General features: G+C 34.1%; 1 protein-coding gene across 5 annotated transcripts in view; it reads left to right on the top strand.

The window, feature by feature from the left end:
• Positions 1–17,454, top strand: part of LOC145241477 (GTPase-activating protein and VPS9 domain-containing protein 1-like) — a 347,817-nt gene that overhangs the window by 27,533 nt on the left and 302,830 nt on the right. For all 5 annotated transcript variants that reach the window (XM_080104469.1, XM_080104467.1, XM_080104464.1 and 2 more), the window contains exon 2: positions 2,159–3,341. In XM_080104469.1, the coding sequence (XP_079960595.1) occupies positions 2,223–3,341 (1,119 nt within the window). In that variant the 5' untranslated portion in view covers positions 2,159–2,222. The remainder of the gene's footprint in view (positions 1–2,158; positions 3,342–17,454) is intronic.

Below are 17,454 nucleotides of genomic sequence, written 5' to 3'. Positions count from 1 at the left end.
GATTTTTTAAGCATTTCTCACGCAGAAAGTTATTGAGATGCTTGAAAAAGTGGTAGTCGGTAGGTGAGAGGTCTGGAGAGTAGACGGATGAGGCAAAATTTTATTGCCAAATTTATTCAACTTCTGCAGGGTCGGTTTTGTAACATGCGGTCAGGAAGTGTCGTGGACAAAAATTATTCTTGTTCTATTGACTAATGCTAGGTATTAAAGTTTCTGATGCATTTCATCCATTTGTTGACAGTACTTTTCCGCCATAATACTTTAACCTGCATTCAAAACACTCTAATGGATATGAGACCGGTTGCAGACCACCAAACAGTTAGCATGACCTTCTTTTGGTGCAATTCTGGCTTCGGGAAGTGTCATAGAGCTTTGTTGGGCTGAGTGTCGCTGATTGTTGTAAAGAACCCACTTTTCATCGCAAGTCACAACCCGATCGAGAAACGGTCATTCTTGTTGCATAAAAGAAGGGAAGATAACACTTCATAACGTTTCTTTCGGTTGTCGTTCAATTCGTGAGGTACTCGTTTATCAATTTTATTTCTCTTTCCAATCCATATCAAGTGGTTTGAAATTGTTATATATGTTATGTATAATTTAAAAGCAAGTTCTCGAATGGTTGTGTGTGGATTGGCTTCGACTGAGGCTCTTAAATTGATTGTTGTCAACATCCAATGGTTGACCACTACACTTATAATCTTCATGACTCTTGTCGCTACCACAAAATTTCTTGAACCACCATTGTGCTGTGCTTTCAGTAGTGGTTCGTTGATATTGCAAGCTGCTTAGCTTGAATTGAAATAAGAAAATTGGGCAAATTTACTTTTTTCCAACTTGTATTCAACGTTCTAAAAAGAAGACATAATTGTTTTAAGATGCTTGTAATTTAAACGTTTAGATAGAGCAAAAGACGCTCTTAAAAATGACATATAAAGTAAAGGTATTATAACAAACACTTATTTGAAAATACATCATTTGAACTCAAAATTTATTCAAGTTAAAACTTTTTAGAGAGAATACTTTTTCTAACACTATTAGATTATTCTTAAACATTCAAGACATAATCATGTCATGAGTTATTTCTCTTGATTTCTGCAAAGAATTATTTTTTACTAACACCTTTATGAAGTATTTATCATACAATTTTGTTTCAGTAATTTTCAGTAATTTTATAACTAGAGAAGATTCAACCAATATTACTATAACAACATTTAGTTATTGCAGTTTGATTCAATTAAAAATTTATTTATCAAACAATACCATGATTTATTTATTTTGCGGACTGTTATCCTTATCTTCATAGTTGTTGCTTCACGTTTTGGCCATCTTATTCTCTGGTCTATGAAAATGAGGATACCAGTCGGCAAAATAAATAAACAAATGCAAAAATTACTCATTTCAAAAGATTCCAATAATAATAATGTAAAAAAAACATGTACATGTGAAAAATACTATTTAAAAAATAGTAATACTTTTTTAAAAGAAAAAAAAACAACACAGAACATATGAAACAAAAAATAAAAGTAACAAGTACATATAATACCAGGTAAAGACAGCTAGTCTTATATCTTAAACCATGCCAGTTTTTTATTGCTAATTTTGTGATTAAGTTTTTTATAAGGTATGTAATTAGAACTGTTTTTTCAGCTATATAAGACTGTTGTTAAAATATATAAATTGTATTTCTGATCAATTTTGACATTTTATCCTAACAATATTTTCTTTTTGATGAGTTAAAAAGAAAAATTGTATTTCCAATTCATCAGTATAAAAATTATATAAAAAATTTTTTTAATGATTTTATAATCATTGATATAAATTTATTACTAGTTTTATTTTAGGAATATGTTTAAAAAACAGAATTTCCATGAACTTCCTATATGTAGAATACAAGAGACTTTCCTGGGAAATTACAACATGGTTGCCTTCAAATCCAATGACAACAAATATTTGAAATAAACCATCTTCATAAGTTATAAAATTTTGTTCATTTCATTCATCATTTTAATCTTCTGATAATATTAAACTGATAATTTTTCCATCTCATTAATGACTTTTAGCCCAAAACTGAAAAAAATAAATTACATGTTTTATGTAAAATTTCAATTAAAAATGATTTTCTTGTCTAATAAATTTGTATAAATGTTTGTCTTTGTAGGTCTTAATGTTTGACCATTTTCTTAAGCCATAAACTGGCCAGAAGTTGCAAGTCCTCTCTAACCATGGCGTTGGTTTTACAATTGGAAGAATTGGCCTGGCAATTGAAGAAAGAACGCCTTTTCATTAATTCTGAAAGAGAACAAATGCAAAAGATCTATGAAGATGTGAAAAAAGTTGCAGAAGCAGTTTATCATGTGTCATGGATTGCCAGACAACAACGAGCCAACCTCGAGACCCTCATTGCAACTGTTCATGGGGTTGCGCAGTCCGAATGCTGTATTAAAGCCAAGCAACTTGAAGCTGTCAAATTTGTTGACAGCTACAAACAGCTTAGCTATCATGATACAAAGTTTGCTGATATACTTAAGTTTTTACGGGATAATCCAAAGTTGGTTGCTTTACTCATCAGTACAGGTGAAAAACTTGGAATAGAATCTGTCCAGAAAGCAACTGGCATTGTTCTTCCTTCACTCTACGGTAACTGTGTTATGCTTGAAGATGAATACCTTTCTTTGCAGCTGTTATATACTCTGGCAGAGATTCAGCTGTTACCCGGTGATAACCCACGGCGTTTGATCCGTAAAGGGTCGTGTGCTTTTAGTAGACTTTTCAAAACGTTCTTCGACTCTTTGTTTTCTTCTAAGTTATTCTTAACAGCTGCTTTACATGACCCAGTCATGAAACTTCTGATGGAAGATGAATGGTTTTATGACATTGATCCAGACAAAGCAGTTGTGCGATTTTCACCTTCTGAACGTTTGCGGCGTTTTGGTGAACAAGGATCAAATGAGTGGAAAGTGAAGTTGCAAGATTACCGTTGTTTCATTGTGGACAAACTTGTGACATTGTCAAACCGGTTCATTAATGCCATCAAGAATAATATGTACTGTTTTCCTGTCAGTCTCACTTGGTTAGTCTCGCAGATTTATCAACTCTTATCTAAATCTGGAAACCATAATGCAAATGAAGTCCGAGCGGTTTGTGCTGATTTGGTATTTGCACTTTTCATATGTCCTGCTATCTGCGATCCTGAACCCTATGGCATTATGTCTGATGTGCCTATAAGTCACATTGCCCGACATAACCTCATGCAGATTGCACAGATTATTCAAGTTCTCGCCTTATCGCAGGCCGATGAAATACCTTCCAAGTTTACTCATCTTTATGACAAGTTTGAAAAAGTAAGTGATATTTCTTTTACATGGATGACTCTTCAAAATTTAATTCCAAGCTAATCTATTTCTGACTAGACCCCCATCCTGTCTTCACCCTGTCAACCCTCACCACCTCCTCCCATGCATCCTTGGCCCCCTTTTCACCTCTTCATGAAGTCCCTACCCGCATGCGTCTCCTTACACTGTTTAGATTTAATCAACATTTTATGTATTTTTTATCTTTCTCTCCTTTTCTCTCGCAGTTTCTCTATCTTGCAGTGGTACAGCTTTGGAACCAAACAAAACCATTGTCTCTATCTTCTATTCTTGGCTGTCTACATGACCTATTGGAAAATTCAGAAGCGTTTTTCTAATTAAATGACAAGAAATAAATTACAAATTGATTATACTGTAAATTGATAATTGTCAAGAATTTAAAAAAACATAAATAGAAGGTGAAAAAGCAAACAAATAGTCAATTAATAGCTGCTAACAAATGTAATAAAAATAATTTAGGATTAAGGTAAAACAAACAACCTGTTTTCGTGTGCTTCAAAAGCTGGACTAGTACTGAAAAGAAAAAGAAATATCTTATTTGTGAAAAAAAATGAACAAACTTCGAAAAGTTGTCCCATTTTTTTCATCCCAAAATAATTTTTCATAAAAATTAACGTTTTTACTTTCGGAATGGCACTTCATTTTGATTTTTGATTCCAGTATATTTTTATTCAACTATTTCTGGCTGTTTATGTAATTCTGTGTCAGCTTCATTTGGTTCAAAAGCTGTACCAGTATCCAAAAATAGTTATAAAGGTATCAATATATAGACTCTGAAGTTATGCGACAACTGTATGCATGTCTTTCTTGTGTCTACATAACTTTGATAAGTACATATTATTTTTTTTTTTAATTTTTATTGAAATAAATGAAATATATAAAATCCTATTTAAAAAAAATAATTACAAAATTAAGTCCACCACAATATATTTTGTTTAATCTAGTTAAGCTAGTTTAATCTTTTGTTAATTTATATATATATTAAAGTGACCTTGTCTGTGGAACAGTCTCTACTAAACACATCTGTTAATTTTTGGTCTTCAAACTTGAAACTTATATATATATATATATATATATAAGGGATTTGAACCTATGAAACAAATTCTATTTGGTTTTCAGCTGGCAAAAATGCTGCTAAGGGGTCAAAATTGAAAGAAATTGGAGCTTGGCAGGTGTAAGTTGACTAAACATATTCTTTCTACCCATGTGCAAATATACATTTATTTTTTAAACATTATTTATGAAGTTTTTATATGCATATGGATTTAGTTCAGATGATAACAAATAATGCTGGAGCACTAAATGCTTGTTTCAATTCTAGCTGATGGTACCCAAGTTATTTATTTATTTTTTAAACTTTTATAATCACTACTATATATTGGATAGAGTATAATAAAAAGTCGAGAAAAAAAACATAAAATCTGCATGAATTAAAATATCATGTAAGCATATTTTATGACTTGGCAATGCCGGGAAGTCTACTAGTAGTTAAACAAAACAAATTACTTTGTCTAGAAGTGTAAGCCATTTTGAGTTTCAGATGGTTCGCCATTACACACAAGTCCTGGTAAGTGACTTGTTTGCAGTAAACAGTTCCACAGAACAAAATATTCTTACCGTGTCGAAACCCGGGAAAAGAACATGTGAAATTGCTCCAGAAAAGGTTTAATATTTATGAAGCAATTCTGGTTTCTGATTGGTTAGTAGCAGAACGTGAATTAATTCGATTCGTCAGTTCTTAGCAGCATTGTTAATAAATAGAATCGTCCGACTGTGTGGGATCATACCCCATTAAAAGGTCCAAAATATTGCAACATCCTCCCTATTTTTATAATGGGGAAGTCCCTTGTGTTTGTTCTGCTAAAAAATAAATATATGTTTTTATATTTACTTGGACATAACAAAAATTAGAAATCATTTGGAGCTTAGAATTTTAGCATTTAAAAAGACGCCATTTTTAATTGTGTTCAAATGTCAAAAAGGAAAATTACAAAGATTTTTTATTTATTTATTTTTTTTTTTAAGCAAAAGTATTAGTTACGCATTAGTAGGTTAAAGTGTTAATGCAAATAAAATGGATACAGTTTAACGTCTTGTCCAGGACCATTTTTTTGATATATAGAAATCTATATACTCTGAGCATTGCCCCTAGGGGTTTCCACTGATATTCATGCAAAAAAGTAAGAGCCTTCTCATAACTGGAACTTCGCTGGTCTGTATTTTTAATATATAGAAATCTATATACATCCAGGGCAGTGAAAGAAAAAAAAAAAAAATTATTCAGTCGAATAAGTTTTGAGAGAAAACGTTGTAGCTTTATCCGTGTCGCCGGTTTCGTAAATACATCAGCGATATTTTGTTCTGATGATATGGAATTCAAAATAATGGATTCCTTTTTTATCTCGTTTTTTATGAAATGGTATTTTATATCTATATGCTTAGATCTTTGGTTGATTATCGTGTTCTGTGCTAAGACTATACTGGCTTGATTATCACAATTAATTACTACGGGGCTTGTAATCAATTCTGGCTCTAAAATAGTCTTCAGGATATTTTTAAGGTAGAGTGCTTCCTGGGTCGTGTGTGTGAGCGCGATAAATTCTGCTTCACACATAGAGAGAGATACAATCTGTTGCTTTTTAGATTTCCATGAAATGATAGGCCCATTTTCTGAGAGTCTGAAGCAATATCCAGATACACTCTTGCGATCCTCGTCGTTTGCCCAGTCTGAATCTGAAAAACCTAATTTTAGGGGATTTCTTGATTTTCTAAATACTAACTTCTGTTCTTTGGTTCCTTTTAAATAACGTAGGACTTGTTTAGCTCTGTTTAAATCCTTCATTGTCGGTCGTGATAATTTTTGTGACAATTTTGTTACTGTATAGCATATGTCGGGCCTGGTTGCAGTCATTAAATATATAAGACTACCTGTAATTTCGCGATATTGTGTGTCATCTATTATTTCAGATTCTATGTGTATATTTTTATTAATATCATTTTCGACCAGTGTAGAGCGTTTCTTGCACTCTCCCATTCCAAATTTTAATAGTATTTTGTCGATGTATCTCGATTGAGTCATCGTAACAAGTCCTTTGCTTTGAGTAAATTCTATCTCCAGAAACCAGGATATTTTGCCAAGATCGGTCATTTTGAATCTTTTACTTAATTTGTTCTTAACATCAGTTAACATTGTCACAATTTGATGCGATTAAAATATCATCGACCCACAAGACCAAAATCAGTAGTTTATCGTCTTTGTGTTGGGTATATAAACAGGGGTCTACAGCACATTGTCTAAATTGTTGTTTAATAATATAATCATGGAATACTGTGTTCCAACACTGAGCACTCTGCTTTAGACCATATAATGACTTGTTAAGTCGCCACATGCTATTTTTATTTTTCATTTTAAATCCCTCTGGAGGGGTAATATAAATTTCACAGTCTATTGGGGCATTCAAATAAGCATTTTTTACGTCCATTTGATGGATGTTTAGGTCATATTGTGATGCGACTTGCAGTAAAACTCTGATTGTCGTTAGGTTTGTGGTCGGCGAAAACGTAGAAAAGTATTCTTTACCGTAAATCTGAGAGCACCCCTTAGCAACAAATCTTGCTTTGTGTTATGTAGCGGTTGGCTAGGGCCAACCGATACATAAAGGTTAAAATAAAATCCCTTTTTATTAACTTGAAAGGTGGACTTCGAATGTCGATAGTCCACTAGTATGAATTAAAGAAAATAAAGAATTCGCAGTGTAAATAGAAAAAGTCGGACGATCGTAATTGTTGACAAAACGAGAAAGCAGGTTACTGGAATTCACATATTTTGCACGGCATTCTACGGCGAACAAAAAAAACAATGAATGGAATTTCCTAATGACAGGTGAATTATCGGCACGTGCAGAAGTAATCGCCCGACTAAATAAATAAAACAAAAACGTGCTAAGGACTCACGTGGAAGCCGAGACCTAAATATTCTGTTGGTTATATGTAAATTAGCTCTAGGACGTGTGACGTCAGAAAGTTGAGCTGAATGCCATATAAGGAACAGACGCGTGACAGAGATAGCAGAGAGAGGAGAGAAAAAGGCAACAGAACGTCGCTGAAGACCGTATCGTCAAAACGTCATTCCTTCCTCAGATCACTGTGAGAACGCTGTTACTATCACTGTGAACTTCAAAACCACCAAAAGAAAAAGACGAACTGTTAAATTGTAAATATGTATGATATTGTAAAATATAATTTTATACAAAAACTAACGCAATTGTGACTTACGTCTTTAATACATGTTTAAGTTACGGCTGATCGTTCTAAGTTGTCAACCGATTTGTTTTCAGGTTCAACATTGTTATGACATTTTTTGACAATTGACGAGAGGCAAGATAAAGAAAAAGTGCCAGTCTAAGGTGAGATAACTCACTAGTCTTAACTCGTTGTCATGACAACCGCTTAGTAAACAGGTGAAACCACGGACGATCGACGTAATTAAAACTGCTGTGTGCCACAACCAGGGGGTTCTATGAACTACTACAATTCCCAACCTGGGGGCCACACTACAATACAACATTTGTACTGTTCTATGCCTGATCCTGTACTCTTTTTTGTAAAGACCCATCTGGTAAAAATAACATGTTTATCTCTTGGGAGAGGCACTACCGTATAGGTATCATTTTTGGTTAAGGCATCTATTTCTTTTTTCATGGCAATTTTCCATTCTTCACAATGTTCTGAATTAATTGCTTCGTTGAAGCTTTTTGGCGCATTTTCCATTGAATAGCAATAGTCAATTTGATAATCTTTATATTGTCGACCACAAAAAAATCGGGACGTCTTCTATTTCTTTTGGGATATCTCTCGACTTTATCATCATCATGGACGCTCTCGTCTCCGTCATTTTTATTGTTTTCGTTTGTTCTAATTATTTGAGGTAATATAATTTCATCCTCTTCATATGACGGGTTTTCGTCTGTAAAAGTAAACGTGTCCGTGAATTTTACACACCGGATTCTTTTTATTTTATTTTTTCGGGAAAAAATATTAAATTGGCTGGACTGTTTTTATCGTATCCAAGAAATATACCTCTGTCGGCTTTAATATTCAATTTACTCTTTTTCTCTATATATGCGAAGCAAGTTGAACCAAATATATGCATTCTGCTTAAATTTGTTTTTTTACCGCAGAAAGATTCATATGGAGTTTTAGATAGTGTTTTGTTAAAGCACCTGTTGCGTATATAGGGCGCCGCCATAAGTGCATACGTCCAGAGGTTTTTAGGGAGTTTTGATTCAATGAGTAGGCATCTTGCCATTTCAAAAAGTGTCCGCCACGCACGTTCAGCAGTCCCGTTTTGGTGTGGCGATCTAGGAGCTGATGTTTCATGCCTGATATGATGGTTAATTAATAAAAGTTCAAAGTCTTTATAGGTGAATTCCGTACTGTTGTCAGAGCGAATACACTTGATTTCACCGTAGGGGGCCATGTCGGCTAGATATTTCTTAGTTGCTAGCAGGGTATCAGATTTGTTCTTTAAAAAGTAAACCATTATTAAACCTGAATGATCATCTACGAAATTCAACACATATCTATAATGTTCTCTGGCCATCGGTTCTACGGGACCGTTCAAGTCACAATGCACCATTGATAGGATTGTTTTGGCCTTTTTGTCTGGTATCTTGTTTTGATAGTTTGTCATTTTCCCTTGCGTACAGACGTTGCAGTTGAAGGTTTTTGATGTTTGTATTTGCATTCCATCAACTACAGTCGGCAACTTTTTGATATCAGGAATATTGCAGTGTCCAAGAATTTTATGCCATGTCTGTAGATCATGGCAGGCGGTTTTTGATGGGACTACGCTATTTAAATAATATAGTCTTTCATTTTCTTTAATGTCGAATACAGTTCCATTCGGGTATACCAGTTTTGATTTATTGGGGCTAAAGTTTATATTTGCATCTTGTTTTGTGGCAGCTTGCACAGAAAATATATTTTGTTTAAATTTTGGGATTAGAAGAGCGTTTTCTAGAATACAGAAACACAGTTCACCTTTATTGTTCTTTAGCGAGATTTTCGCATTGCCTCTTTTCAAAACAATATCATTGACTCGACTCCCGTCAGCTAGTTCTACAAAATGATTTTGTGGCTTAAAGTTGGGGTCAAAATTGATAAAATCAGATTCCTTTGTAATCACATGTGCCGTGGCCCCACAATCGACAAGAAAATTATTATTGTTTATTGAAGCATCAAATGTACACGAAAATAAATGTATGTTTGCTAACAGAGCAGAGTGGCGCAGTGGAAGCGTGCTGGGCCCATAACCTCTAGAAGTGTAAGCCATTTTGAGTTTCAGATGGTTCGCCGTTACACACAAGTCCTGGTAGGTGACTTGTTTGTCCACAGAACAAAATATTCTTACCGTGTCGAAACCCGGGAAAAGAACATGTGAAATTGCTCCAGAAAAGGTTTAATATTTATGAAGCAATTCTGGTTTCTGATTGGTTAGTAGCAGAACGTGTATTAATTCGATTCGTCAGTTCTTAGCAGCATCGTTAATAAATAGAATTGTCCGACTGTGTGGGATCATACCCCATTAAAAGGTCCAAAATATTGCAACAAACCTTGAGTTTGAAAGGGATTTTGAAGCATTTTTAAGGTCATTTCTCATAAATTCTTAGCAAACGAAATTGAAAATTTTAGAATCTATTTGTATCCAAAATTTTTATAAAGAGAGATTAAAACATTACTGTAACAAAATTAGTTATAGATTTATAAAATAATTTGGCCTAATTAATAATTTAAGCACTAACAATGCTACACATTTGAAAATAATTTGGTAAAAAAAGCAAACAAAAAGCAGAATTAACAAAACAGTGAAACAAAAATGAAAAACACATATTACAAATAGCGATACACATTAAAAAATTGTAAATGCTTAAAATATTTCAAGATGCTCTAAGAATTTAAAAAAAATTTTTCAATCTGACTAAAATAAATTGTGACTATTTTTGTGCCTAGCATGTTTCCTTTCTTTAAGACCATATGCATTTTGTCACATTTTTTAACACTGCTTTTCCAGTAAAAATGCCAGATAAAACAATTAAATTTGCCAGATAAGGATACGTTTGTGCAAAGAATCCGAATCTGGTACAGAAAATTTCCAGAAATTAATGATTTCTAAGTACTATGTAAATATGATTATTTTACAAATTTCATGATTAAATTTCTCTTAGGAGAGTGGTACCGAGCTTTTAAGTACCATGAGTATAATAATAAAAAAAAAAAATCTTAGGGAAAATGCCCAATAGATAGCATTACCATTACTTTCCTGAAAACTCTTCAAATACATCATGTAGATTATTATTTATTAAAGCATGTGAAACAAAATGGCGGTATTTTGAGAACTTAGTGTTTTTAGTTTTTTCAAATATAATTATTTTAGAACTACCTTGAAATCTGTAATTATCCAAAGCATTTTATGGTCGATGGGTATTGCTATTATAAATAATTATCAGGTTACTAATGGTCGTCACTGCTTGATCAGAGAAATGAAAGATAACATCACATCCAACAGTGAAGACAATGTTCTTTAATATTCTTTGTCTAAATTAATAAAAATATTTTGTTTGTTGATTTTTACATATGTGACATGATCAGCTAGATCAGCTAGCTTACGGCAAACTAAACCAAGAAGTTACAGGTTAAGCGAAAATTAATGCTAACTCAACCCTATTAGGTCAGGAATTGGGCATTGGGCGTTATTCTAAATCAACAGGCTACAACTTTAGTTTTTATTTTCCTTTATTTATTATATATATATATATATATATATATATATATATAATGCTAATTGACTAAAGTTCTCTTGAACAACTGGTGAGATAATTGTTTTGGCTTCGCTTGAACACTGGACCAGGTGCAAAGAGTTATTATTAATGATAATTATACTGGTGACATTTTCATATCCAAACTGGCCTCGTGGGATGACCTGTTGACCTCCATGTCATTCTTACTATAAGAATCAAAGAGTTTCACAGTGAAGGTAAAGAAATCACTTGATTGGGATTAACTGATGGTTATAAGCCTGAGTGTGAAGTAGTTCATCCTGATTAGTTATTGAGGATGGGTGTGATTGCCCCCCCCCCCCACACACACACATGTATTCGCAATACCACACCCTTTTTTCTTTTAGATTGAATAAACTCAAGCATTATTGAAAAGAACATAAAAAAACAAACAAATAATTTCTTTACTTTTTTAAAATCGGCCTATTTGAACAAGTTATGGCTATTCAAAGTATCAAAAAATGTGGTTCAGTAGACATTTTGCCTTAAGTCAGTCCTATTCAAGCTTGTGACTGAAAATGGTAGGAAATTTGCACAATTTTCTTATTCAATTTTCACTCCAAACCAAGTGTCACTTTGAAGTAGGGGGACATAAGTTGCAGGGATATTATGAAGGGAGATGAGTAGCAAGATGTCTGTTCACATTACACTTGAACTTCTGCATGTCAGTACAGTTGGGAAAGCAGAATCCCAAAAGGGAGTTTCAAAGTCTAGCAGTTCTAAGGAAGAAATGATTGGAGTAGAAGGCTTTCTTACATCTAGGGATCTCTACTGTGTAGGGGTGGGATTTAGCTGCTTGTTGGGTTTGTCGGGGGTATTTACGTCGCCGGGGGGGGGTACAAGTGCTTGTAGTTCATCAGAGCATTCACCATCAAAATACTTGTAGAACAGGCAGAGATGCAACATTTCGTTGATGGGACAGAGGCTGAAGCCTAGATGAGAGTTCAGGACCTATCAGGTTGGCAACTCTCTTTTGAACCCTGTCCAGGAGTAAGAGATAAGTAGCAGATGCACCAGCCCAGATGTGACAACAGTACTCCATACATGGGCAAATGGTGGCCTTATAGAGGTACAGGATACTTTCAGGCGTAAGTAGCTTTCTAGCACAGTAGAGAGAGCCCACCTTCTTCGCAGCAGCCTTGGCAATGCTCTCAATATATCTATTCCATTTCATGTTCCCTGTGAACGTTAGGCCAAGGAGTTTAAAGGAAGTACTTTCAGGTAATGTGTTTTTAACCATTGCTATTGTAAGGACCCCGATTTTCCGTTTCAAATTTTCCTTGATTCCATTTCCACTTTTAGTAAATTCCGTTTTTTCTCGTTTTCACATTTGCAAAATTTAATTTTCCTTAGTTTTAATGTTCATTGATTGTTTAATACTTTTAAGAGACAGTTGAGATAAATTAAAACTTATGAAACAATTCAAACTTTTATTGTATTTGAAGAAATACATGTTTTTACATGTTGGAATTTTTATCATCACAAAAAGTACTTACAACAAATAACTTCAAGTTTATTAAAACTACAACTTTTTGCAAAACAGTATTTCAATCATAATTCAAATACTTTAACAAAATTTAAACATTAATTCAAACATTAAAAAAAAGTATCACAAATTGAAAAACAACTCAAAATTTGAAATTTAATATTTTCCATATTATAAAATTAGCAATCAGTAAATCTTTTTTCTAAGTCTCCATTGAAGTATAACATTGTCAACAGTATTCGTAGGGGTTAGATTTTCACGTTTTTTATTCATTAAATGTTTATATTGAGAAAATGAACGTTCAGCGTCCACACTAGTAACAGGTATGAATATGACTTTATCAGTGTTGTAATTAAGACAAGCGTATGGTAGCAAGAAAAACGTGAACATGGAGATTGTGTATATACATATATATGCATATATTTATTCTCGACAAACGAGATGTTAGAAGAAAAAAAAAAAAAGGATCGTTAGTATTTACTCGAAGTTGACTGGGACGACGATAAGGTATGGGCCGTGGCGACGTTGGTGAGAAGAGAGGTGGTTGATGTTTGGCTGGTGCGTCGGTGAAGTAGCAGTCGTGGCGACGGTGAAGATGACGATTAAGACGGCGTCGGAGAAGAGGAAGGTGCTGATGTTGACAGCGTTCGAGGCGAAGATGACGGCGTTGGTGACGAAGACGACGGAGGAAGCAACGAACGCGAAGCGTGATGTGTTTGACTGGTCGGTCTGTCTAACTGCCGATTTGAACATGCTGCCCCTTTTTTATATCGAGGCGCGATGAAAAAGTGGCTCGAGAAAGCCTGTGTTTAATTTAGGCGGGAGGCATTGTCATTGGCCGAAAATTATAAATGTTATTTTGCCAATGCCTGCGGAATTGCGTGTAAATCGTCTGAGATTTGTATTTCTGTTTTATAACATCAGCAATCTGTTTTAGAAATGGAAATCTGCTCTTATTTGCATTCCAAAATGCTGGTATATTAAAAGGATTTGGCAAGTTTTCTTAGCAGTTTACATAAATTTGGAATTCTTTGACAAGTTCAGTAGAAGGATCTTGAAAGTCTTTAATAGCTGCAAATGTATCCATATTGTGATTTATACAGAGTAGTTGTCTAGGATCTAATATACGAGCCGCATTGTCAAAGTTATACACAGGATGGGCTTCCAGGTATTTATTCAATTTAGTAAAAGATAGGCTGAACAATTCTTGGAAGTTTCTGCAGTTTTTAGTTCAGACAGAAGACAGTCAGTTTCAAGGCCAAATGTTAATTTTAATTTACCAGCATGTAAATACTGTTTCACATCTTCCATCATATTATAAACAAAACAAGCAAGTGGAGATTTAGTTTCTTCTAAGCTTGTCAAAGCTTTTATTAAACGTGTGCAGTTCTCTGATAAAGATTGAGGCGCAGATTAAGGAAAAGATGCATGATGTAGTCGATCATCATCTACGTATTCAAGAATTCTCTCTACTGCAAGGCCATGACTCTTTTCTTGCTTAAAGAATACTTCATAAAATTGTATGAAAGATGAGTGATATCTGGCAGCATTAAACCAGGACTTCCATCTGGTTGCCGCTGGGACAGGAGTAGTTTCACTTGTTCTTTAGGCAAATAATTTTCAAGCCATTTCAAATATCGTTTTTTTTTTCGACTCGGCTTTCTAAAAAACGCTGATTTGATGAAAGTAGTGAGCTGGGTAACAATATCAAATGCTGGCCAATTTCTTCAACTAGATTTAAAATGTGTGCCAAACACAACACATGGTAGCTGTTGTTAAAGATAGTTGTTAAGACTTCTCTATGAGCTTTTTTGCAATAGGCTGCTGAATCTTACAAAAGCAAGGATCTTTTCAAATTCTATGTCAAAATGAGTTATAGCTCGGACACATGCTTGACTTACTGTTTAATGATTGCATTCTGACAGGGTAACAACATCAATAAGAACTAACTCACCACGAATGTTTGCAACAATATTTAAAATGCTGTCGTCACGACAGTCTCTTTCATCTGTTATGATACTAATCCATTCATTCGCAAGCTTGACTTTTAAAGCAGCAAAATGACAAGCAAATAATTTGGAAGATGGCGCTCCCTAATACAATTAAAACTTAGAATAGAGCCACATTCCTTACAGTATTTTAGTAAAAATGGTCTCTTTTATCAATTTTATGAAGGGGAATGTCTGATAAAGTGCACATTTTTAAAAAATCAAGAATAAATTCATCTCATTTGTCTTTACTTTTGAACATTGTTGTAATTGACTTCTGTTTCACTTGAGATGACTCAGTTGAAGATTTTTTTCTGATATGAACTTTTGATTTAATATGGTCTTTGATTGTATCAATCCTAAAAATATCGACACTGTGTAGACAAAATTTGCAGAATAGCATATTGTCTTCTGCATAAGTCGTCAGGAAATTGTTCAACTCTAGCTTTTGCACAAATTTAAAGCCCGGTTTAAAAAATGCGCTGACAATTTAAACAAATCAACATGGAACGAGTTGCCATCAGCAGCAGTGTCTAGATTTAGAATGTATAGAAAGCCTTAAAGTAAATAAAAAATTTATTTATTTTTATTTATTTATTTTTTTTTTTTTTTTACCCCAATACTAACTTGTGGGGAAGAATAGAATAATTTTTTCCATTAAGAGCCCCCTTAAAAGAAAAAAAATCAGAACTCCTGACTTTCAATTTATGACACTTCCACGCATTACTCACTTTCACTTCTCCCCTACTACAAATCTGTCAACAGATAAGATAACGACGATGAGTGACAAGGAAAACATGGCCTCTTCTAAATGTTTTTCCTCTTTCGTTCTTTTTTTAGGTTAAAACTATTGTCTTAAACTCCACTTCCACTTAATCAGTAAGATTATAAACAGGAAGGGGAGGAATATTGTCTTTCATCTGCTATGCTATACATTCATAACGTTTTTTCAAAATATTTCAAAATAAGATGAATATTTTCTAGGTTTTTTTTTTTTTTTATACGAATGCAGAAACTGATTTTAAAATCTTTTTTTAGGTCTCAAAAGAATTAGAAATATTTATAAAGAATAAAATTGAAAAAAATAACAGTCGTTTTATTTATTATAATATTTATACACCGCAAGTATTTAAGTATATCATTAAAAGAAAAAGAAAAATGATTAATTTAATATGGAAAATGATTTCGGTAAAAAAACAGAATTCCGTTTCAAATCTACAATTTCATGATTCCGTCCACAATTCCGTGATCACGGAAAATTGAGGTCCCTACTATTGGTGGTAGTAAAGGGTTCTTGTAATTATTGAAGGAAATAAGCTTAGTCTTGGCAGCATTGAATGTGACCATCCACTTTTGTCCCTATTCCACTACAAATTGGAGGTCTTCATTTAGTGTTTCTGCCATATGTGTTCATTTGTTTTCCCCTCATGCCTGAGGTCATCAGTGGTGTCATCAGCAAATATACCCATCACAGAAACAATTTTATCAGGGAAGCCATTTATGAATATCAGGAATAATAAAGGTCCTAGGATAGACCCCTGAGGTACTCCCGCATTTATATCATATTGTTTAGATGTACAACCATCGAGGACAATCTGGATTCTTCTCTTACTTAAGGATTTAATTACATTATGTATTCTTCCAGTGATACCATATCTGATTTTCCTAGAAGACTATCATGCCAAACCCTGTCAAAAGCCTTAGATATATTGAGGCCTACCTTTCTACCCTCTCCTGTTTTGTCCAGTGAACGGTATATACGTTCAGAGATTAGTTAGAATATCTGCTGCTTGCTCAAATTCATATTGAATTTCGGTCAGAAGTTTAGCAGCTGTAAGGTCGTGGACTAGAGCTTGATTAATTATGGACTCAAATATTTTGGCGAAAAGGGAGGAGGCTAATGGGGCAATAATTTAATTGGTCAGTTCTTTCGCCAGAATTCTTGAAAACTGGTACCACAGAAGCAGTTTTCCAACAGTCAGAGAAGTAAGATTCGTTAAAACATTTGTTGTAAAGTTTGGAGAGAACTGGAGCAACCTCAGCAAAGCATTTTTTTAAATAGCACAGCTGAAATGAGATCTGGTCCACATGCTTTTGAGGTGTCTAGGTTTTTTATGATACCATGCACTTGAGAAGGGGTGATTTTCAGATCATCTAGTGTGGCGTCAGTCCGCAAAATAAAGTCAGGGAGAGAGTGCTTTGCTGGGTTCAATGTGGAGTTTGAGGCAAACCGATTGGCAAGCATGTTAGCCTTCTCGGTTGCCATGAAAACAACCTCATGATTGTTTGATAGTGCGGGAATCGTTGACTGCCCATTATTTACTACACTGTTGTAGATTTTCCAAAAATCACGGGTTCCTAATTTCTGTGCTTCGATACATTTTCTGGTGGTTTCAGTGTATTCTGTCTTAGCTGTCACTATTTCTTTCTTACAATTATTTCTAGCTTCTATAAACTTCTGTCTGTTTGAACTAGACTTATGTCAGGTAAAATCTGTCGTACGCATGGTGCCTTTGAGCAATGGCAGCCGCACAAGTAGAAGTAAACCATTGGGGAGAGTGAGGCTTGCTATAGAATTTCCATATGGGAACATGTGCTTCAATTGCAGTTTTGAACCATTCAGTGGTCTCATTTGTACACTGTTCAGCTAGAAGAGAAAAGATATTTCTCTATGGGGCATCTCTGAGATCCCTGATGGCTTCCTAGTCAGCCTTTATGAAATACCTCATTGTTTTGAGCAGTGGCTCTTCAGTTTTGGGTCGAGAATTTAA

Source organism: Euprymna scolopes, chromosome 20 (genome assembly GCF_053919585.1).
Source record: "Euprymna scolopes isolate OS-2025 chromosome 20, ASM5391958v1, whole genome shotgun sequence".
In the NCBI taxonomy this organism is placed as follows: Eukaryota; Metazoa; Mollusca; class Cephalopoda; order Sepiida; family Sepiolidae; genus Euprymna; species Euprymna scolopes.
The sequence above is the reverse complement of the archived record's forward strand: the minus strand, read 5'-3'. Positions and strand labels throughout refer to the sequence as shown.